At 38.1% G+C, this 23,712-nt stretch overlaps 1 protein-coding gene across 2 annotated transcripts in view; it reads left to right on the top strand.

Moving 5' to 3' along the window:
- Positions 1 to 18,007, top strand: part of BPGM (bisphosphoglycerate mutase) — a 32,844-nt gene extending 14,837 nt beyond the window's left edge. For both annotated transcript variants that reach the window (XM_010342918.3, XM_074379044.1), the window contains exons 2-3: positions 220 to 881; positions 16,758 to 18,007. In XM_010342918.3, the coding sequence (XP_010341220.2) occupies positions 281 to 881; positions 16,758 to 16,936 (780 nt within the window). In that variant the 5' untranslated portion in view covers positions 220 to 280 and the 3' untranslated portion in view covers positions 16,937 to 18,007. The remainder of the gene's footprint in view (positions 1 to 219; positions 882 to 16,757) is intronic.
- Positions 18,008 to 23,712: the final 5,705 nt, after the last annotated feature.

Below are 23,712 nucleotides of genomic sequence, written 5' to 3'. Positions count from 1 at the left end.
CAAACATCAGAAAATTTAAGTCAACTAGGTTCCCTGTAATGAATTATTAATATCTATAGAATATGCCTGTATGTGCCCCAGTGTATCAGTTACTGGACTTCTGACTGTTCAAGGGGATTTCAGTTTCTTTTAGAAATTGGGTGTTGTAAAGCCGTGTTTCTATTCCTAAGTAGTCAGTTGAATGAAGAATATAACTTAGACTTGCTCTTGTCTTTCTAGATGTATTGCTGTCCTTGAATATTAGCCCATTTGAAAACGCCTGGGAAATTCAGCCATCAGTATGTCCAAGTACAGACTTATTATGTTAAGACATGGAGAGGGTGCTTGGAATAAGGAAAACCGTTTTTGTAGCTGGGTGGATCAGAAACTCAACAGTGACGGACTGGAGGAAGCTCGAAACTGTGGGAAGCAGCTCAAAGCATTAAACTTTGAGTTTGATCTTGTGTTCACATCCGTCCTTAATCGGTCCATTCACACAGCCTGGCTGATCCTGGAAGAGCTGGGGCAGGAATGGGTTCCCGTGGAAAGCTCCTGGCGTCTGAATGAGCGTCACTATGGGGCCTTGATTGGTCTCAACAGAGAGCAAATGGCTTTGAATCATGGTGAAGAACAAGTGAGGCTCTGGAGAAGAAGCTACAATATAACCCCGCCTCCCATTGAGGAGTCTCATCCTTACTACCATGAAATCTACAATGACCGGAGATACAAAGTATGTGATGTGCCCTTGGATCAACTGCCACGGTGTGAAAGCTTAAAGGATGTTCTGGAGAGACTCCTTCCCTATTGGAATGAAAGAATTGCTCCTGAAGTATTACGCGGCAAAACCATTCTGATATCTGCTCATGGAAATAGCAGTAGGGCACTCCTGAAACACCTGGAAGGTACCAGCTTTATATACTACTTATTAGAGGTTGCCAAGTGTGATAGCTGGGCCTTAATCTAGAAATTAAGCTAATGATATACTATTTACACAATAGACTCTCCTTCTCTATCCCCCTTGGTCACTTCAGACTTAAGAATCGTCTTGTTCTATAAATCAGATCTCTTCTGCGTTTTCCATTCCTGTTACCAGAAGCGGCAGTTTTCAGACTTTAGCAAGCATCAGAGTCACCTGGACAGCTTGGTGTACCACAGATTGTGGGTCCCACCCTCAGAGTTTCAGAATCAGTATGTCTGGAATGCACTCTGAGAATCTGCATTTCTTAGAAGTTTTAGGTGATGCTGATGCCGCTGCTTTGGGTTCCACGCTTTGAGAAGCACTGGCCTGAAGGACTGTATGGCTTGTTACAGTGAATGAAAGGAAGCTAGGAAGGGAAGGAATTGTTGAAATGGCCTTGAAAGTAAATTTGAGTTTTTCAAGTCAAGTCAATTATCTAGGCTTCAGTTGTGCCCACTTTCTTCCAACTTTAAACAATGATAGCTGTGTTTCCAGACGTAGGTTTCCTGGGCAGTTCTTTTGTTTCAGTCCTCTCTTTTCAGAACACATTTAGTCATTGACTGGAAGAAAGGGGGAAGGAAACTAAAAGGATAGTTGGTTCGTTTATTTATTTTGACTCTGAAAGTTTGGAGATCATCAGCAGCCATAATTTTAACTACTTTATGTAGTATTCTACGTGCGTACTAAAACATACGGTATCGTTACCTCCTCTTTAAGTAACATGAACCAAACGAACTCTTTTTAGGATTCAGGTTCACTAGCTTTGAGCATCAGTGATTGCACCGTGACACCTTCTGGATTTCTGACTGTTCTGTGGATTTCTCATTTCCCTCTCTGCCTTCACTCATCCCAGATGGTTGTGCATTTTTGCGTGCTGTGCCCTGTCTGGTGTTTTCCTGCCTTTCATCCCTGTCAGCAGTTAGCTTACTGGTAATACATAGAAGACACTTCTCCACTATTACTTTTCATTCTGCTTTAATTTTCCATAAGCGGCTGTGGCAAATAAAAAGTAAGTAGAAATACGTTATTAGTTAAAAATGAAGTAATCTTTAGCATTGCTTATTTCCCCTAATTTTTATAACATGACCAAGAACTAAATCATTACTTGTAGAGCTGACATCTATTAGTCATGCAGAGACCTAAAAGTCTGTGGACTTTATTAGATACTAAAATTTTATTGACTAGACATAGCACTTGATTTGTGTGTGTGTGTCTGTGTGTGTGTATGTGTGCACGTGCACACACATGTGTATCTTATTTACTCAACTATATAAAAGGTTCTATTCCTGTTCAGAATAATTAGATCTTTAACATCATCATTAGTGATATATAACTTCATTAATGGACCATAGTATTTTATTGTTTGAAGAAGAGTTGAGGCTCCTACTAGACAACAACAAACTGACATTCAGAATTTCAGAGTTTCTGCCAGAGGCATATTCTATTCAACCATGCCAACTCCTTTTTCAGAGCTGGGACTCAGATTCATTGAGGCCAGGCTCCCTTCTCTCAAGAAAATGCCACTGTCTCCTTTAGGAACCTCTTTCTTCACCTTCTTAGCTTTGAAGTCCCCCTTTTAAAAACGTTTCCTGCTGTTTGGTACCATTGACTGTTCACCTATCTTCACATTTATTATAGATCTCTTTAAAATGACTCTGCACCTCAACCATAGCTCACTGTACACATCCCCTCCTGCTAGTGCATTGATGATTTAACTATTTGTTACTGTTCTTTTTTAGGATAATAGGAGGAAAGTTTCACAAACAGTGGTAAAGAAGACTGTTACCATGGTGGAGGAGGTTGTGTTTAGACATAGCAAAGATTACTTTTCTACATTAGAGGAAGGTTTTGAAACTTAGCAATTAATTAAAATAGTTTAATCCAACTTCTGGCAGTTCCTCAGAAGGGCTAAACATAGAGTTGCCATATGATCCAGAATCCCACGCCTACGCATGTAGCTGTAGTAGTTTCCCAGTGCTAGCATAAGAAAGCACTCTAAACTGGCTGGGTTAAAACAACAGAAACGTTTTCTGGGGGCTGGAAGTCCCAAATAAGGTGTGAGCAGGTTGTGCTCTCTCTCTGATGGCTCTAGGAGACAATTCTTCCTTACCTCGGCTGGCTTCAGTGTTTGTCAGCAATCTTTGATGTTCCGTGGCTTGCAGAAGCATCACTACTTGGCATTCTCCTCATGTGTGTGTTTCTTATCCATATTTCCCCTTTTTATAAGGCCATCAATAATATTAGCCCATCCTCTCCCACCAGTGACCTCCATTTTAATGGGATTATTCTGTTAAACACTGTATTTCCAAATAGGGTCACATTCTGAGGTACTAGAGGTTGAGACTTCAGCATATCTTTTTGAGGGGATCACAATTCAACCCATCACAATACCCAAGAGGAATGAAAACGAATGTCCACACAACAGCTTGTACCTAAACCTGCATAGCAGCATTATTCATAGTAGACAAAAGATGGAAACATCCTAAGTGTTCATCAACTCATGAACGTATCAATTAAATGGGGTCTATCTATACAATGGAATATCATTTGTTAATAAAAGGGAAGGTGATGCTGATATATGCTACCATATGGATGAACTTGAAATAACTCTGTTATGTGAAAGAAGTCAGTCACAAGGGATCACATATAGGATTTCATTTATATGAAATATCTAGAATAGACAAATCTTTAGAAACAGAAAGTAGAGTGTTTGTTGCCTAGAGGGTAGGGAAGATGGAAGATTTGCAAGTGATTTGTCAGTGGGTACAGAGTTTCTTGTTGGGGTGATGAAAATGTTCTAAAATTGATTGTAGTGATGGTTGCACAAGTCTGAATATGCTAAGAGCCGTTGAATTGTACACTTGAAATGGGTGAATTTTGTATGAATTTTATCTCATTAAAGCTGGAAAAATAATCAATGGAATTGAAAGGTGACAGGATTTGTCATTGGCCTAGAAAACAATAGGGCAAATATAGAGAAGTGATAACACGCTAAAATGTATAGCTGTGGAGCTTAGAATACGGGGAAAAATGAAAATGCAGCTTTGACCACTGGGGCGGAAGTGGACTTCCAGGGCTTACTGGGAAATAAGCAGGCATAGGTCTTCAGGCTGCTTCCAGCCCTTCATCTAAAGGTCTTTTTTTTTTTTTTTTTTTTTTTTTTTCAAGCTGGAAGTATGAAACTGAATGACTTTTAGAGATTAATGACCTTTTCTTTTCTTTTGTAGACAGAGTCTCACTCTGTTGCCCAGGCTAGAATGCAGTGGTTTGATCCTGGCTCACTACAACTTCTGCCTCCTTGGTTCAAGCTGTTCTCATGCCTCAGCCTTCTGAGCAGCTAGGATTATAGGCATACACCACCACACCTGGCTAATTTTTGTAAATTTTTAGTAGAGATGGGGTTTTGCCTCTTTGCTAGGCTGGTCTCAAACTCCTGGCCTCAAGCGATCTACCCACCTCAGCCTCCCAAAGTGCTGGGATTATAGGTATGAGCCACCCTGCACCTGGCCATTAATGACATTTTAAAGTAGCCTTATATTATAACCCCTATCCTTCTTACCATAAACAGGCTTTATAGAAAATGTTTTTATTTGGGGGATAATTGATGTAAAACAGTGGGGTTGTGCAAAAAGAGGTAAATTATAGGAAATGACTTGAGTAGGAAGTATGTAAACACAGAAAAAGACATGGGCTGGTAGAGAGGGAGGTATCTATGAGGGAGGTAGAGAATGGAAATGGTGGAGTTGGTGACCAGGGAGGATGGCAGATATTTAGGGGGAAAAATGGCAGAAAAGCCAGAACAGGCAGTTAGGATAAGACCATAGCCTGGAAAACAAATGGAGTGAATGTGAGGATCCAGGTTTGTCCACAGGAAAATACAAGGGTGGTTTGTAATCTTGACTCTCACCCATCCTGGATATGATGACTTTTGTTCCTTTTTGGCCTATAGTACCCCCTGGTGGTACTCCTGTTAATTCCGATGGAGTTCTTAGATGTTGATATGGTTCCCTACTGTGACTTAATTCCCATACCTAACATGGAAGAAATTATGTCATGTACATGATTAGATTTCAGCATCACTGCATAAATTAGTTATTGTCCCAAATGCCAGTCTGCATTAGTAAAGTTTCTCTTACAGTGTCTATTGAAAAATAAGCTCCCAAGTATTCTATGTCACAACTGGAAGAATTAAGCATGACTTCCTCAAGATCAGAAGAAACAGTATGTGCTATTTTTTCCACATCATTTCTGTTAATTTAGCAAGACTTTAGCCATTTTAAAATTGATTATAGATGCATTCACTCCCCGGAATAGGCGTGTTAGTCTAATGTTAGTCCTCTTGTATTGCTTGTCTAACTTTCTAGAGCTCAAGTTACAGGGGTTTGCGTTGTTCTTGGTAAATTACCAACCTGAAAGAAAACATTTCATTGGATTTAGATGCTAACTTTTCAAGACTCCAAAAATTAAGTGAATCTCCCCTACTCTTTAGGGGGAAAATATTTTCTTTTATAGGAAGGACTACTTTGCCAGTTCGTGTGTATGTGTTTATTGTGGTAAAATAAATAAATAAATAAATTACCATCTGAATTGCCAATTTATGCTTACTATCAAGTTGCATGATTATATGTGCCTGTTTTGTTGTTAATACCTCTTGTCTGAATGTAATTATTAATAGCATCTCCTGTTACTTTCAAAAGTGCCCCAGCCTGGATGATAAATTATGTGGTTACCTTACTATAAAGATGTTGAGCTGGGTGTGGTGTCACACACCTGTAGTCTCAGCTACTAGGGAAGCAGAGGCAGGAGGATTGCTTGTGCCTACGTTCGAGATTACCCTGGGCAACGTAGTGAGACCCCCTTTTAGAAAATAAAAATATAAAAATGAAGATGTTAGCTTTCACTAGTGTTAAGAATTGAATATAGAAATGGGTATAACCAGGGTTTTATATTCATCATAACCACAAAAGTTGCTAAATTTCTTTGCATCAATTATAAAACTTAAAACACTTGTGGCTACAGATTCATCTGATTCCAAGTCATGCTTTCTAGAGATATTTATATACAATTCTCCCATATAAAATGGGATCTTTCAAGGGACTGGAATAATTTTTCCCTGTTTTGTCCCTAAACTGCTTGGCAAGCTAAAAGTGTTTCACCTACTGGGGAGGAGTGTGGTAACTGATAGAATAAATGACAGCATACTGTCCTATTAGAAAAATACTTTCTTATTGTTTGAAAACTGTGACTGTAGGGTGGGAAGAATGATGACTCCAGTTAAATAACTAATTAGAATATTGATCTATGCTGAAATCTCAAATTGCTTTTAAGATATTTCTACTGAGAGTATGCTAGTATTACTCATCTCCTCTTAGATCTACTCTTAGAGGTATCATCCATATACCTCAGCAGTAAAGAGTGTTGGTTCTGAAGATGTTAGTTGTTTCTTAAATATCTGATATTGTGACATAGGCAGTCGTATCATGACTGACACTTTCTCCATTTGTGGAAAAGAAGACAGGTGCTGTTGGAGGAAACTGAAACCCAGAGAGACTCCAGATTCCTTGGCCATGATCATAGTAGTTAGCTGGTGTCAAGAACTGTACTCAAAACTCAGTTCACTGAGGCTCCCCACACAATTATCACCTGAGCTTTAAAATTTTTTTTCCTAAAAGGTAGCCTTTCCCTTGACCTATTATTTGTTTGGAATACTGTGTTGTAAGAAGCTGAGTCAAGAACATCCATGGCATGAAAACTATAAAAAGATAATTTAATGCAACTAATTAATTGTTAAATTATTACTGCTGTTATAATGTTGTCTGAATGGCACTTCCTAGCAGAGCTATTCAAGGTGACCTTTGTTGAGTGCATACTGTATGCGAAGCACAGTTCTAAACATTTTACATCCATATCTTGTTTTATGTAGGAGCTAGAATGTGGCTCTGAACTCACTGGAAAGCTATGGTTCAATACTGTGTTTTACTTTGGTGTTTAATATATCCAGGTCATATTTTTAATTTCATTTGATCAATCATTGATCATTAAGCTGTTTTGCTTAAAAAACTGCTTTAGTAAAAAGAAGCGAAGTCCTGATACACCCATCGTCATGGATGGACCTCAGCTGCATTGTGCTAAGTGAAAGAAAGTGGGCTTAAAAAGCTACGTATTGTATGATTCAGTTTATGTGCCATTTGGGAAAATGGAGATCAAGACATAACACAGATTGGTGGGGAAAGGGTAGGCTGCCAAGGGGCACAAGGAAATTTTAAGGGGTTGATAGAGCTGTTTTGTATCCTTATTGGTTATGACACTACTGTATGCAGTTGTCAAAACTCATAGAACTGTATGCTAAAGAGGGTGAATTTTATTGTATGTAAATTATACCTCAAAAAAGACGTACTTTATCCAGTGAACTCACCATTGCCTTAATTGGGACCTTACCTTTTGTTCACAAAGTAATAGACTACATTATTCATTTAGGAGAATTAAGTGAAGGTTGTTGCATACGCCGGTCTGTGTCTTTGAAAACTAACCTGGAGGGCATTTGTTATGTTTTCTCAAGGCTTCAGAAGCAATCTGGTCCTGACTTTATTTAGAACCTAAACCATGGTCATTATAGGAAATTATCTCTTCAAGTCCTTCATGAGAAATTATGTTTAAGTTGCTGGGCCATGATGTTTTGTTTGAGAATCTTGCTAATGTTATAGGTTGAAAGCTCCTCTAATAAAGGCTTTTTCATCCCAGAACTATCCTGCTTATTATCATCAACTTCTTTAGCCTTAATTGGGGCTTCCATCTCCTTCTTTTTCTTTTTGTAACCACCTAGTCTAGGAGCAGTCAACAAGGACCTCCTGGAGTCAGCGCAGGTGAATAGTACACTGAAAGGCAAGTGTTACTGATTCAGAGCCAGGTAACACTCTTGTATAAGAATTGCGAACCTGGAAACCACACGTCAGTGCCTAAGACAGCCTTCTTGGCTGATGAGGATGACCTCTCCCCTGTCAAATGACTTATTTATATAATATCTCCGCTCATAAATCATATATGCTTTTGAGATTGCTTTACTTTTAATCTGATGGTAGTTAATGGTTTCAGAAGAAAAGTCAAAACAAGACATACAGAATATTATATAGTAAAATAATGCCTACTTAAGGGACTGCTTTGCTGGCTTTTAGAAGTGTAATTACCTAATCTTGTGCTAATAAGTCCAGGTTAGAGCAGGGCCCACCTCCGACTGGTTTGGACACCCTTCTCACAAAGCACCACCATGAAAACATCTAACATAGACCTAAGTATCTGAAAGCATTCTGTACCGTAGCGTTCCAGACAGGCGTGTGTTTCATTCTCTGTGGTTGGCATAGTCACTTCCTGTTTGTTTCCTGCTGGCCTGCATCGAAGGAAAACCCAGGTACCAAACTGAAACACTGGATGTAGTCTGCATCTTGCCAGAGGAAATGGATTGTTTAGTCTGGGTTCAAGCACAGGACGAGGCAGTTCCAAGTTTGGAGTAAGAGTGACGCACAAGACACTCATGCAAGACAGACTTGATCCCTGAAGACCTGTGTGCAGCTGCATACATAGCAAGGCACAGAAGTGGAGAGATAAAATTAGAGACGTAGGGAGGAAAGGTCAGCTGGGACTAGCTGTGGGGACGGGGACTAATGAGTTGGTCACCTTTGGCATTTTAGTGTGATATTTTCAGAAGCAGCCAATTCAGGCCTCTCCTCTGCGAGGCAAGTATTTGCCTGTTGGTGTGGTTAAGCTTTTGTTTATTGTAATTGATTTATAGAAACCTTTAATTTTTAAACATTATAGGCTATTTTAACTATAAAATTATAGAATGGATTCTTCTCTCTGCCCTATTCTAAAATAGAGGCTGTTATTTTATCATCGTGTTACAATATTCAAATCACCCTAGCCTGTCTTTACATATATAGCATTCAGATCTTAAAGAATTAAAGTTAAAAATAGGTAGATCATGTATGAAATTCAGAATCTCTTGTTTCAGCTCTTATTGGCCATAAAGGAATATGGAACTCTTATCCCAGATTGTTGGTGAGGTTTGAATCGCCACCTACTTGACTAGGAGAGGGAAGAGGGGAATGAATGGGGGCGCCCCATTTAATGAATGACTTGATTGGAGTTATTTCTCTTTCTTTTTCTTATTCCAAACAGTATGCAATACAGAATTGGGGTTTCTTCTTTCTTTCTTATCCTGTAGCAAATCTTTCTGTCTCTCTGACCATCTTTTCTTCTGTTTCCTGAAATTCAAAGCTTTTGAACAAACATTTTGGAGAAAATCAAAGAACAAATGAAAGCCATTTAATTTGAATTGGTTATTTTACTGGCATTAGATGTAAACAGTTTTTTGTTCAAGGCTAAGATTCTTTTAATTCTCCTTCTTTTTTCTTGGTAAGGTCATAGGGCAGCACACTCTTTAATGAAGGCTTCAACAGTAAAGGACTAGATTTAATTTGAAAGCCCAGAGAGTTAGAATTTATTCCATTCAGGAATGTACCTAGGGTTCACTAAATCAGGTTCTGTTCTTGAACAAGGGTGTAGCACCTATATGTGAATGAGACACGTAATGTCCTTTTGTGGAGCTTTTAATCTCTTTCTGAAATTTGGTCTATACTATACCTCTGACAAAGTCCTTAGGGTGCTTTCAGATATGGGCTTTATGTTTTAGGATTTTAAATTATTATTTTGTTCCTTTTTAAAACAAATAGAGATGGGGTCTCACTGTGTTGCCCAGGCTGGTCTCAAACTCCTGGGCTCAAGTAACCCTCCCACCTTGGCCTCCTAAAGTGTTGAAATTACAGGTATGAGTCACCACACCCAGCTTAACATTTTCTTCCTTGTAGCCGTTAGTTAGATGTAAAAAGTAGATTCACATAACAAATACAGTTGTAATTACTTAGTGGATGATGTTAATAATTTCTGGACCCTAGCAACCAAATCATAATAGTGTTGCTTACAATTGAACAAACATTGACTAAATCTTGCAGTGGGTAAAGCACTGTGTTCTAACAGCATGGGTGATACAGGAATGGATAAAACATTGTTCCTGTTCTCAAGGAATTTATAATCCTGGTGGGAAAAGTGAGCATTTGCTCAAGGACCTCTAGTAGGAGGTGCTTTAGTAGATGTACAGTGTACATAACAGTTTGTCTTTGGTTCTTGTCCCTGCTATGGTGACTTAGAGGAGGAGCTTTTCAGGTGCAAATTTGACTTTCTGAAGTTAGTCCTCTATGCAGAAAATAAAGTTGTTTGACTTTCTCCCCAATTTTGGCCTTGAGTTACTTCCTGGACTTATTACCCCAAACTTTGATTATTTCTTACTTAAAATATTCCATTATTTAAAATGACTGCAGTTAGCTTCTAGGTGCTCCTACATGAAGATTCAAGACTTAAAAGCAATGGTGGACTTTTAAAGTCAAGGGTCAGCTGTAAAGGGAAACACCGGTGGGTTCTCACCCTGCACCTGCTCCCCTCCACACAACTGTAAAACACAGTGCATTGTCCATCGAAGAATTCAGTAAGTGTTTGTTGAACTGTAAGTAACACTATTATGGTTTGGCTGCTAGGGTCCAGAAATTATTTAGTAATGTGGTCCACTAAGTAATTACAACTGTATTAAACTCCACACCACTGTGGCGAGGGCTAGGTACAGGGTGAGAACTGAGTGGTGTTTCCTTTTACAGCTGACCCTGGAACAACATGGGTTTGAACTGCATAGGTCCACGTAGACATGGATTTTTTTCCCAACAAAACTTGGATCAAAAATACTATACTTGCTAGATGTGAAATCTGTGTATATGTAGGGCCAACTTCCAGACTTGAATGTGAGAGGATTTTGGTACACGTGGGATCCCAGAACAATCCCCCACTTATAATGAGGGGACAACTATAGAACTGTAGAAAAATCCTGAGTCAGTTATCAAGGGATGTGACATCTAGGAACTCATTTTAACTCTCCTATAATGTTCCAGTGAATGAGTTTGTAATAGGATATCATATAATATAATACTAATTCAGTTTGGTTTAATACAGTTCAATGCATTATTCTAGCCCTAGGAGCTCTGCCTGCTTAACTTTATTAGGATGATGAATGTAGTATATACCAAAATTGAGTAACGAGTAATGGCTTCACTGTGGTTTTTCCTAATTTGCTGTTTTAAAATTTGAGTCATTTTAGTCTCATTGATTATTAACCAGTCTAAGTATTTTAAGTATTTGTAAGTAATTAGTCTGCTGTGTAAATGGCTCAAGTAGTCATTAAAGTGGAATGTTGACTTTATTTATTGGAAGCCTTTCTATTTTCGTTGAACTCTCCTTCCTTTGTAGTTGAAATACTATCATTCCGGTGGCCTTGGTTTAGTTGGCTCTTTAATTTGGTTCCACACAAAAGGGACCAAGCTTGAGAGTGCTGCTATTAAAGAGAGGACCTGTTGGATCTGATTAGGTCTGAGGCCATGGTCACACAAGTGAGTCCCATGTGTGCCCTAGCCCCTTGCTGAAGATCCAAAACTCGTTTCTAAAGTCATAGACAGCAATCCCTAAACATGGCCCATCATGATCGCAGTGTGTTAGCTGGGATCAGACAAACTTGTCCGTTCCCTTTATCAGTCCTGGGAACACTGGATGCATCAGCAGATGTCCTGTTAGTACCCAGCCTGTCACAAGGGCAGAGCATTCATAAAAACATTCTTCTGTCTCCTCCTTGGTAGTGGTGGAAATAACCATAGATAAGTCACTATCTGATGAGGATTTAAATCCTGGGGATTTGGTAGTTTGTTTTTTTCTTTTAAAAAAAAAAGAGGTCAATTTTTATTGCCTTAATAGTTCTGTGACTAGAGAAGGTTTATTTAACCTCTCTGAATCTGTTTATTATTTTATTTTTTGAGGCAGAATCTTGAACTGTCACCCAGGCTGGAGTGCAGTGGCTCAGTCTTGGCTCACTGCAACCTCTGCCTCCCAGGATCAAGGAATTCTGCCTCAGCCTCCTGAGTAGCTGGAATTACAAGCATGCACCACCACTCACAGCTAATTTTTGTGTTTTTAGTGGAGGCAGTGTTTCGCCATGTTGACCAACCTAGCTTTGAACTCCTGACTTCAGGTGATCCACCCACTTTGGCCTCCCATAGTGCTAGGATTAGAGGGTGAGCCACTGCACCCGGCCCTGTTTACTATTTTTTAACATCTTTATTGAGTTATAATTTACATACCATGCAATTCACTATTTAAAGTATACAGTTAAATGGCATTTTGTGTATTCACAAAATTGTAAATCCATTACCACAATCAATATTGGAACATTTTTACTACCCTATAAAGAAACCCAGCACCCCTTAGCTGTTACCACCTCCCAGTTCCTCCCCTATTCCACCTAGCTCTGGGCAACCACTTACCTACTTTCTGTCACTATAGATTTGCCTATTATGGACATTTCATATAAAAACACTCATGAAATAAGTGGTCCTTTGTGAATGGCTTTTTAAATTTAGCATCATGCTTTCAAGGTCCATCCAAGAACCTTGTCATGCCTTGTATCAATACTTCATTCATTTTCATTGCCAAATAATATTCCATTGTATGGATATACGACATGTAATTTATCTTTTCATTGGTTGATGGACATTTATGTTGTGTTCACTCTTTGTGGCTATTATTAATAATGCTACTATTATGTATAATACTGCTATTATGAATAATGCCGCTATGTGCACAAGTTTTGTTTAGATTCATGTTTCATTTCTCTTGGGTATATGCTTAGGAGTGGAATTGCTGGGTCATATAGTAGATCTGTGTTTAACAAGAGGAATTGCCAGGTTGTTTTCCAAAGAGGCTATAGCCTTTTGCATACTTAATTCTATAATGTATTATTATTCCAGTTTCTCCATATCCTAACTCACACTTGCTTATAATCTGACTTTTTATTATTGCTATCCTAGTGGGTACAAAGTAGTATCTCATTGTGGTTTTTATTTGCATTTCCTTGATAGCTAATAATATTAAGCCTATTTTTATGTGCTTATTGACAGTTTGTATATCTTTGGAGAAATGTCTGTTCAAACCTTTTGCCCATTTTTAAATTCACTAATTTGTCTTTTTATTATTGGAGGCAGTTCTTATATATTCTAGATATATGTTCCTTATCAGATATATGATATGCAATTTTTTCTCCCATTCTCTGGGTTGCCTTTTTATGTTCCTAATAGTGTCATTGGAAGCACGTTTTTAATTATTATATACCTAGTTTTTTTTTGTTTATTGCTTATGCTTTTGGTGTCATATCTAAGAAACCATTAAGGCCATGAAGACTTTACTCCAATGGTTTCTTTCTAAAAAATTTTTACAATTTTGGCTCTTGAATCTAAGTCTTTGATTCATTTTGAGTTAATTTATATGTAAAGATATGAGTTAGGGGTCCAACTTCATTCTTTTACATGTGGAAAGACCGTTATCCCAGAACGGTTTGTTGAAAAGATTATTCTTTCTGCATTTCATTGTCTTGACACACTTGTTGGAAATCAGTTGATAACAAATATGAGGGTTTATTTTGGATTCTCAATTCTATTTCATTGATCTATGCCTATCTTGATCACTATAGCTTTGTAGTAAGTTTTGAAATCAGAAACTATGAGTCCCTTGGTTTTGTTCTTCTTTTTCAAGATTGTTTTGGCTCTTCTGAGTACCTTAAATTTCAAAATGAACTTTAAGATCACTTTTTCAATTTATACAAAAAAAGTCTGCTGAGATTTTTGATAGGATTGTATTGAAACTGTATGTTAATTTAGGGAATATTGCCATCTTAATAGTATTAGGTCTTCTAATCCATAAATACATATTTAGGTTTTCTTTAATTTGAACACTATGTTGTAGTAGTCATAGTATAGTTTTGTACTTGTTGGGTTAAATTTATTTTTAGCATTTTATTCTTTTTGATGTTGTTATAAATAGAAGTTTACTTAATTTTTCATGTTGCTTATTGCTACTGTATTAAAAACCCAATTTCCTCTTCTGTATTGTTCTTATATCCTGCAGCCTTGCTGAATTTATTAGTTCTAATAGGTTTTGGTGGGATCATACCATCTGAAAATAGAGATAGTTTTACTTCTTCCTTTCCAATCTGGGTGCCTTTTATTTCATTGTCTTGCCTAGTTGCCCTGGCTAGAACCTCAAATATGTTGAATAGAAGTAGAGTGTTCAGTCATTCTACAATAAAGTCCTAGGTTTTAAGAACTTAAAATTAATAGTTGGTGACACTACAAAAGCACACATCTGTGAGTGGTGAATCTGAGATGCTGATAGATACGTACACTCATAGATTCTACTTCTGTTAAACTTCAGTCAAACATGATCACTTTTGTTATCTTTTAACAAATTAATTTTACAGTGAAAATTTAATTGGAGAAATCTATAAAATCCATCTTTCTCTCCAATTTAGTAAGCAATATACTTACAGACTCTGGAAACAGATAAAGCATGGTCCTTACACAGTAGATGAATGTAAACAGTGCTCAGTGTCCTCATGCTCTTGTGCCTCTAAGGTGCCTCTGCTTTTCTTAACCATCAAGAATAAAATAAAGGAATATTGGTGCCAGTAGAGACTATCCTCTCTCATTTTATAAATTAGTTCACTGGAGGTAAAATCTTGGCCAAGGTCACTCACACATGTTCTTCCACAGAGTACTAGGAACATAAAGGGCCCTCAGTTACCAGTGAGTGAGTGAGTTAGGTTTAGAGACCTCCACAGCTTCCCCTGGATTTGGGAGTGGGTACTGTTGGATTGAAAGGCTCAGTGGTAACCTGGCTCCAAACCACAGCCTGTTGACTTCCCTTCCTGCTCTTTCCAAGGGATGTATGTGGCGGCTGTTGTGCAGCTGGCAGACACTTCTGACCTAATGTAGCCAGAGGGTGCTTAGAATCTAGGGCAGTCATCTCCCTGCTAAACAGCTAGAGGTCTGGTCTGAATGAATTTGTTCCCAGCAGCTGTAGTTTGTGATGGTAATCTTGTGTAAAGTTGCAGTGAGAGGGTGGGAGCCTGGCAGGCCAAAGGAGTTTATCAGTAGCCTTCCCTTTATGTCTTTTACCTAGAAGGGAATTCCTAATAGAGAGAAAAGAGACACTTATTGAACCACCCTTCTTTCATGTATGTTCTCTTTAAGCCACCCCTTTTATCCCACAACCCTTTAAAATGCTACTAAAGGAAGAGTGTTTGTTTCTTTCTTTTTTAATTGACAGGAGAATTGGAGGTCCAGAGAAGTTACCTCCCTAAAATTGCACAGTACTTTGAAGGGGGACTGACGAGGGAGGTGATGGAACAGTACACTTACTTGGAAGAAACACTGTCTTCCAAGTTAAGATCCTTTCCATTTCTCATAGCTGTTTGAGTATGGATAGTTTGCATATAAAAGTTATTAGGTAGATCTTCTGGGCCTTAAAGTGAGATTCTAATAAAGAGCCACCCCAACAATAAGCATCAGGTGCTACGATTCTGTGAAGTCTTGGGCTGGTGCTCACAGTTAGGACCAATGGCTAATTAAAATGGAAAGCTGCATTGATTACTAACTGTTAACAACTTATTCTGCCACCATCAAGTAAAGACAAACCCTTGCACTCCCCTGAACTTGTTCCACCCAGGTCCTTTCTGTTAATATAGAACAGGAAGCATATGGTTAGAATTTAGAAGTCTATGTAATTAATAAAGGAGTGTTTTTAAAGTAAATAATTTGAATACTTTCAGTTGACTTTGAGTTTGTTGAATTTCATCTCTTTTCTCATACCTTCCCCTTGCTCACTTTGAACTCAGAGAAACTTGAGAGGAGTTACATTATACGGTAGGTACAAACCCCTAGGTTTGAATCCAGGCTCTGCCATTTACTATCTGTGTGATAATTGTTTACTTAACCTCTCTGTGCCATAACTTGTTACATGGAGAAATAATAATGTCATCATAGGATTGCAATGCTAATTAAATGAGTTAATACATAAAAAATGCTTAAAAGAGTACCTGGCATGAAATATGTACTCAGGACATGTTAGCTGTTTACTGTTAAAAGTGCTTATAATAATAAAAAATATGATTACTACCACTGCTACTGTGACAGCTACATCTCTTCTGTCAAAGTTGAATTACCTGTAGTTCATTTGTATTTTAAAAGTGGCTTACGAGTTACATAAACCTTCATTTTTTAGCAGCAGGAATGTTAAGGGACCATAGGAGAACGAGCCCTGTTTACAAGGCATGCTGTAAAATTCCATCCTGATTCCCCTTGATTGTGCTTTCTGAGCACCTAGGAAAGCATTCCTGCTGAATTGGATCTAGCTCATGGTATTGCAAGTTCACTTAGTGTGGGGAAACCAAACATATTCTAATAAAATGAATTAGATTTAGACATTAGTGAAAAGTCCTAATTTTAGTACCAGCCTGGGTACAACACATAAAAGGAAAAACACAGAAAATGCTCCTGGTTCACTTTCTGATTTTTCAAGATTATCTGATTCCTTGGAAAACTAGTAACACAAATGTGGGCATAGAGAAAATAATTTTCCTTCCTTTCAGATTTAGATAGGAAACAGGAACAGATTGTCCCAAAAGGTATTTACTATCCTGGTTTAGCACTTGCCGCGACTCTCTAAGCCTTTTTTCTTGTAATTTCTGGAAAGTTCTTGGCTTTCAGGAATTATCACTGTAATCCCTCAGTATCTGCATGTTTCAGGCACACAGTTAAATGGTATTAAAGTGCAGTTACATAATTAAACAGAACTTCCTCCAGAGTTGTCTTTAACACCTGTCTCTTTCTCTCCTGATCAACAGGTATCTCAGATGAAGACATCATCAACATTACTCTTCCTACCGGAGTCCCCATTCTTCTGGAATTGGACGAAAACCTGCGTGCTGTTGGGCCACATCAGTTCCTGGGTGACCAAGAGGCGATCCAAGCAGCCATTAAGAAAGTAGAAGATCAAGGAAAAGTGAAAAAAGCTAAAAAATAGTCTTTCCTAACTGTTGGCTAAGAAGAAATGCAAAAGAAGTGGCATGCAGTGTGTTATGGGTGCTGAACTCTCTCTTTCCCTGATTTTCCAGAGCTAGGCTGTGGAGTAGAGTTTGTATAGGTAACTTATTTTGGCCCAGATAAGGCTTTAGGATGCCTGAGTGCTTATGTCATAAGCCTATGAGTTAGCTTTCCTGCTAGCCCTCTAGGTAGTCACCAAACTAGTAACTAGTGGGGTTTAATGAAGGTCATCAGTTTCTGAGATGGGAGAGTAACAAGTAGAGATGATAAAGTTAAAGGTATTTATCATTCAAGAAATCATTATTGAGTCACCATTGACAGGCACTATTCCAATCAGTAGTTTACTTTTATATTTAATAAGTTTTTCTGGGATGATAGTAAGGGATATTAGATAATATACCATATGTATTTATTACTAGTCTTTTCTTATAGGAAAAGACTGATAATGAGGGCCAGAGACCCATTAAATGAGAAAGTCACAGATATATTTCTCCAAGAAAGCCAGCAACCACCACCACCATGAGAGAAATGACAAGGCCCTTTAACTTGTCTTCTAGTTTAGAGACATCCTTCATTTGACATTTAGTAGAATTCCTCTTTGGCCACAAGAATAAGCAGCAGGTTGGGTGCGGTGGCTCACGCCTGTAATCCCAGCACTTTGGGAGGCTGAGGCGGGTGGATCATGAAGTCAGGAGATCAAGACCATCCTGGCCAACATGGTGAAACCCCGTCTCTACTAAAAATACAAAAATCAGCCGGGCATGGTGGCATGCCCCTGTAATCCCAGCTACTCAGGAGGCTGAGGCAGGAGAATCACTTGAACCAGGGAGTCAGAGGTTGCAGTGAGCTGAGAGTGCACTGCTGCACTCCAGCCTGGTAATAGAGTGAGACTCCATCTCAAAAAAAAAGAAAAAAAAAAGAATAAGCAGTAGATAGACAACTATGGCTGTCGAGGTTCTCTTTTTGGTTTGTTTTAATTTTTTGAACTTTAATGTTTGGCTACCTATAATTAGTTTAAAAATAAAGCTCCTGATAATAAATTGACTCAAAATGGCATCCTCATAAAGTGTCTCCATGTGTTTGGTGATTTTTAGATAGGCCTCTGAACTAGTCTTTGACTCATTTTCCTGTAACACACAAAGAATTGCACTTATTTCAACACAACAGACACATGATTTTCTGTAGATTGAAGCATGAGGCAGGGAAGGTAGCATATAATGCACGTAATTTTATTCACATGAGCAGAAGGAGTGGCATACTGGAAATTGTGACATAAATTTGTTGTTTATTAACTGAGGGCAAAAGATTATGGTATGTAGCACAGAGCAGTCAGGGTAGGCTGGACACGATTGATTGCTTATCCGTCTCAACGATACTCTTCCACACTTTGTTTTTAGATGCTGTGGGTATGTAAGTCATCATTTCTTTAAGCTGTTGACTCTGTTTCAAAGCAGGTCACCTATGTTTCAATGATAAAGTCAGGTAAAACATTTGTAGCTGTAATATCTGTTACAGATATTTATCATTTTTTCATGGTTTTTCACTGGTGGATTAGTTTATTTGTATCCATTTTATAGTACAATTGGCATTTGAAGAATACAGATTTTAAGTATTTTTGCTACTGCTTGGTCTCCATTTGATGATCAGTGCAAAACTTTCAGAGATAAGCCAAAGAAGATGGCTGAAAGGATGAGATGAACCTGCAGCTGGCCACATCTGTCCTGCATAGGGACATGGAATGTGGGTGCTTTACATTTATTACCTACTATTGGTTTCTCTAGTGTAGCCCCTTCATTTTAGTGGTGTTGATTAACCAAGTAATACTCTAGAATTCAAATTTCAGGGTCAAGAATGCAACTACCAGATCTTCCTAGAATTCCAAACCTATGGCTAGGCTTTAACTCACACCATTTTGAAATAGCATCATCTCTAAAACTGGCCTTTGAGTTTTCCAGCCCAAGGAGTGACCATGTCTTAATGCACTTCAAGATCCTAGAGTTGGATTCTTCCATTGTTCTGCATCTAGGTATCTACTTGCAGGGAACCTTCTGGCAGCAGCATGTGCTCTGCACACTAAAGCAACTCTCATATCCAGCCACTTTAGAATCTCTCAGGCATCCCGAGAAAGGGATGATTTTTCCTGATACAGTACTCTAGGATACAATTTGGTCTTACTGTTTTTGAGATCTTGGCTGAAAAAATAGATGTGAACAGAAGGGATTTTTTTTTTTTTAATGTCACGTAAAATTAGTTAACTCCAGCACTTCAACCTTAGGATTACCTATTGCACCTGTTTGCTTTCTATTAACAGTTTGTCCAGAATTTCTGATTCAGGAATCTTGAAGGCTACCTATTCTCTATCCTAATCTTGGCGTCCTTCTGTTTTGAGAAGGAAATTAGGGATTTATTTTCTCCTAAAAAAAGGGATGACAATGACCAGCCCAGCCATGGTGGCTTATGCCTGTAATCCCAGCACTTTGGGAGGCTGAGGCAGGAGGATTACCTGAGAGGAGAAATTTGAAACCAGCCTGGGCAACGTAGCAAGACTTGTCTCTACTAAAAAAAAAAAAAAGAAAAAAAAAAAAGAATGACACCCTATTTAGGAATTAGGTCCTTGAAGGGGGCAACCTATCCTGCTGCCAGTTTAGGCTTTCCCTGGGGCCAGCTATGCGTGTCTCCTCTGCCCAGGCTGAGATGATTGTCCCATGTGGGTCAGTGTGGCAAGATAAAGACAACAGCAGCCTCAGCTGCTTCCAGAGTTTTAACTTCTACAGAGCCTCTCGGACTAGTACTGTATCCCAGTACACTGAGAATGGTTTTTCTGAAAGAGCAGCTCTGTATCAGAAGAGAGGATTTTGCATAGTCTAGTACCAATATGGGCACCAAATTAACCAATGTATCCTTGGTTAGAATACGTTACGTCTAATGTGTTTTTCCTTGATAAGGTGTGCAAGAAAGATGACTGTGATGATCTATTTCCAAGCTCAACCAGACTGTTTTGCCCAACATTTGCAAGTTATTTCTCATCCCAGATTGTGACCGCTTTTATTAAAATGCAGTTCCCAATGTGTACATTAATAACAGTGTTTATTTGTCTCCTGGCCTGGGAAGGCTCTCCATGCCCTATAGCTTTATGGAGTATGATGTTTCTGTTTTGGTTTTGGTAAGAGTGTGAGTCTGTTAGAGCCAATTTCTGTCTGATTGTAATTGACCACCTTGATGGCAGAAAGCAACAGTCCTCCCCAGTCGTGTTACACCACCCATCTGGTTCCCCAGCAAAGAAAGATGTCAGAGATGAATTACTCTTCCCCCGCTCTCTACTGTGTAGCTGTAATTATTTTCCCAGCACCTTACTGTTTTTGACAATATTGAGTTGGGGGAAACAGCTTTACTAGACAGAGGATTCATCATGCCCCCAGTGTTGTTTCAAATTTATTTTGATGCTTTGATAAGTAACAAGTAGGATTCTCTTTAAAGTTCACCTTCCCTGCCACCTGCAAAGCCTTTCACACATTTTCGTTTCCTCGGAAAGACTCCCAGATTGCCTGGCAAATCCTGATCATGTTTCCTGGTTTTGTCTTTTGTATCACTGGGATCTGCAAGTTTGGGGCTCGCTCACATAACACCCTTTGTTGTTAAATCCTGCCTCACCTCATGGCAGATCTGGCGGTGGTGGATACCATGCTACGCTGGAGCCCAAGGGTTTTCACACTGGACTATGAGGGGAGTTTAAACAGCTGATCCCAAGGGAATAAACACCCACCACACAGAATACTTTAGCCATCCGATCTCTCTCTGATGACAAAATTATTTGGCAAAACTGAAGACAGAACTGAAGTCACAGTTGTTGATGTTTTGTTTCCTGGAGGGTTATCTAGCTGCATAGTCTAGCCTTTAAGACCCTGGGACCTAAAGTTGTCACCCAGATTTATTGTAGGTTGCTTTGGCAAGTTTTTAAAGGTAAACTAAAGTGTTGTCACCACTTCCTAGGTACACATAAGAGTCACTTCTTACTTGCCTTTTATTTGAGTCAAGGCTGGCCATGTAAGCTTACTGCACTTACCCTGATTTGACAGGGATACATTTTTAAGATATTATAAATACTGTTTTTTTTTTAAAGAAAGAGAAAGGAAGGAAGGAAAGAAAGGAGAAAGAAAGAAGGAAGGAAAAGGAAGAAAAAAGAAAAGAGAGAAAGAGAAAGAGGGAGATATTATAAATATTGTAAACATTCATAAAAGTAGAGAGTATAAATAGCACAAAGAACACTCCTATATGCCCCTCACCCAACTACCAGATTTTTTTTTTTTTTTTTTTTTTTTTTTTTTTTTGAGACGGAGTTTCGCTCTTGTTACCCAGGCTGGAGTGCAATGACACGATCTCGGCTCACCGCAACCTCCGCCTCCTGGGTTCAGGCAATTCTCCTGCCTCAGCCTCCTGAGTAGCTGGGATTACAGGCACGCGCCACCATGCCCAGCTAGTTTTGTGTATTTTTAGTAGAGACGGGGTTTCACCATGTTGACCAGGATGATCTCGATCTCTTGACTTCGTGATCCACCCGCCTTGGCCTCCCAAAGTGCTGGGATTACAGGCGTGAGCCACCGCGCTCGGCCCCAACTACCAGATCTCTAATTTATGACCACCGTTAGGTACCTTCTCAGTCTCTCTTTACACTTGCCCCACTGGATTATTTCGAAATCCATGACAGATGTCAAACAGGATAGATTTGGGAAAGGAAAACAGCGTAGACAGTCTTTGATTCATTAAAATGAAAGTTATCAGTAATCTGTTCTGAGCTTTGACCTTTTTGGTACTCGAAACAGCAGCCATTGCAAAGCTGTTCAATTTGAATTTTGACTTGTATATAATCTGTATTATCCCTAGTTGCTGTTTAGAAGCCTGTTAGCTTGCTATGTGTAACTTTTGTAAGATGATGTGGGAAAATTTGGTACCTATGATGTTAAATTCAAGTGAGTTGCAGAAACTATTTTTAAAACATAATTCCGAAACAATTCTGTAGCATTAAAAATGAGTAACTGTATTGATGTTGTGAGTAAGATTACTCACTATGGGAGAAGAAAGATACAGAACGGAGGAAAGTGAAGAAGGACCCTGTGGTATTGGTTCTGGATGGGAGGTGTTTGTGTGAATGTGTGCGTGCATGTGTGTGTGTGTGTGTGTGTGTGTGTATTTTCCACTCTTTCCCCCAAGCCCCTCCCCACTAACTCTGGCTCTGTCCTCTGAAAGGGTCTAAAAAACATTACCCAGAAACAACAAACACACCGAGTTCCTTCAATCTTCTTTCCCCCAAGGCCCTCCCCACTAAATCCGGCTCTGTCCTCTGAAAAGGCCTAGAAACCATAACCCGGAAACAAGCACACCAGATTCCTTCAGTCTTTGTTCCTAAACACTATTCCAGGGAAGCAGGAATGTTTGGGGAAATGCCTGCTTCCAGCTTTGAGACAGACGAAACATGCGGTAAACTTTGAGCACTTTTGTCTTTTCTAACTCGTCAAGATGTTACAAGACTGATGGTACACAAACATTTGTTTGAAGGATCAAATTTAGGACAATTTGAAGTTAGAAAAAGAATGACGGTAATGAATTATAGAACACTGAATTTAAAAAATAGCGCCTAAGATGATAAAGGTATTTTTTAAAGGTGGGGAGAGAAAAAGGAGACAAAAATACATACTGTTTCTCTACAGAAGATTGCCAGCTTCCATTGTTAATAATGGATCCAAGCAAGGACTATTAGTAGATACTAAAACCATTGGGCTTTTAGAGAACTGAATGTTTGTATAGTCTAAAATCATAATAAACTTATTAATTACAGGAAAAATGTATCTTCACAATGGAGAGATCCATTAGACACTACTGCAACCAAGTGATTAACCTTAAAATCACCAATAAATGGAACAAATAGATATTATGTGATTTTATGTATGTCCTTGCATAAGTGGGAAGTACCTATCACTTACTTTTCTTCCCAAAAACTTTTTATCTAAATCTAATAATGAGAAAGCAACAGGACACATTCAAAATACAAGATATCCTAAAAGACACCTGGCTTGGGCTTTTAAAAAATACCAAGGCTAAAAAATAAACATAAAAATATGAAGAGACAGTTCCAGATTAAATGACATTATAGGGTCATGATAGTGAAATGTAATTCGTTAACTTTAATTGGATCTTTAGCTTTTAAAAATTTGGGGGTGCTTGAGAAAATTTAAATATGTGTCTATTAGGTGTTAATAAATATTAAATTTAATATTAATAAACATTTAATTATTTAAATTTAATATTATTTAAATATTATTTAATAACAATATAATTAATAATATATTTATTAATTATTAATCATTAATTATTTATTTGATAATAATTAATGATTTATTATTTAATGATATATTAATTATTTAAATTTAATATTAATAAATATTTAATTTAATATTAATAAATTTAATATGTATTAATATTGAAATTTTAATTTAATATTAAAAATATTAAATAATAAATATTACAAAGAACATTTGGGGCACTTGGGAAAGTTTGAATATGTGTCTATGCATTAGGTGATAAATATTAAATTTAATATTAATAAATTTTTAATTTAATATTAGAAAATATTAAATAATAAATATTACAAAGAACATTTTGGGGCACTTGGGAAAATTTAAATATGTGTCTATGTATTAGGCGATAATAAATATTAAGTTTATTGGGTATCGCAATGGTATGGTGCCTTGTTCTTAGGAG

This window comes from Saimiri boliviensis, chromosome 10, assembly GCF_048565385.1.
Source record: "Saimiri boliviensis isolate mSaiBol1 chromosome 10, mSaiBol1.pri, whole genome shotgun sequence".
NCBI lineage: Eukaryota > Metazoa > Chordata > Mammalia > Primates > Cebidae > Saimiri > Saimiri boliviensis.
This window is presented reverse-complemented; position numbering and strand designations above follow the sequence as displayed.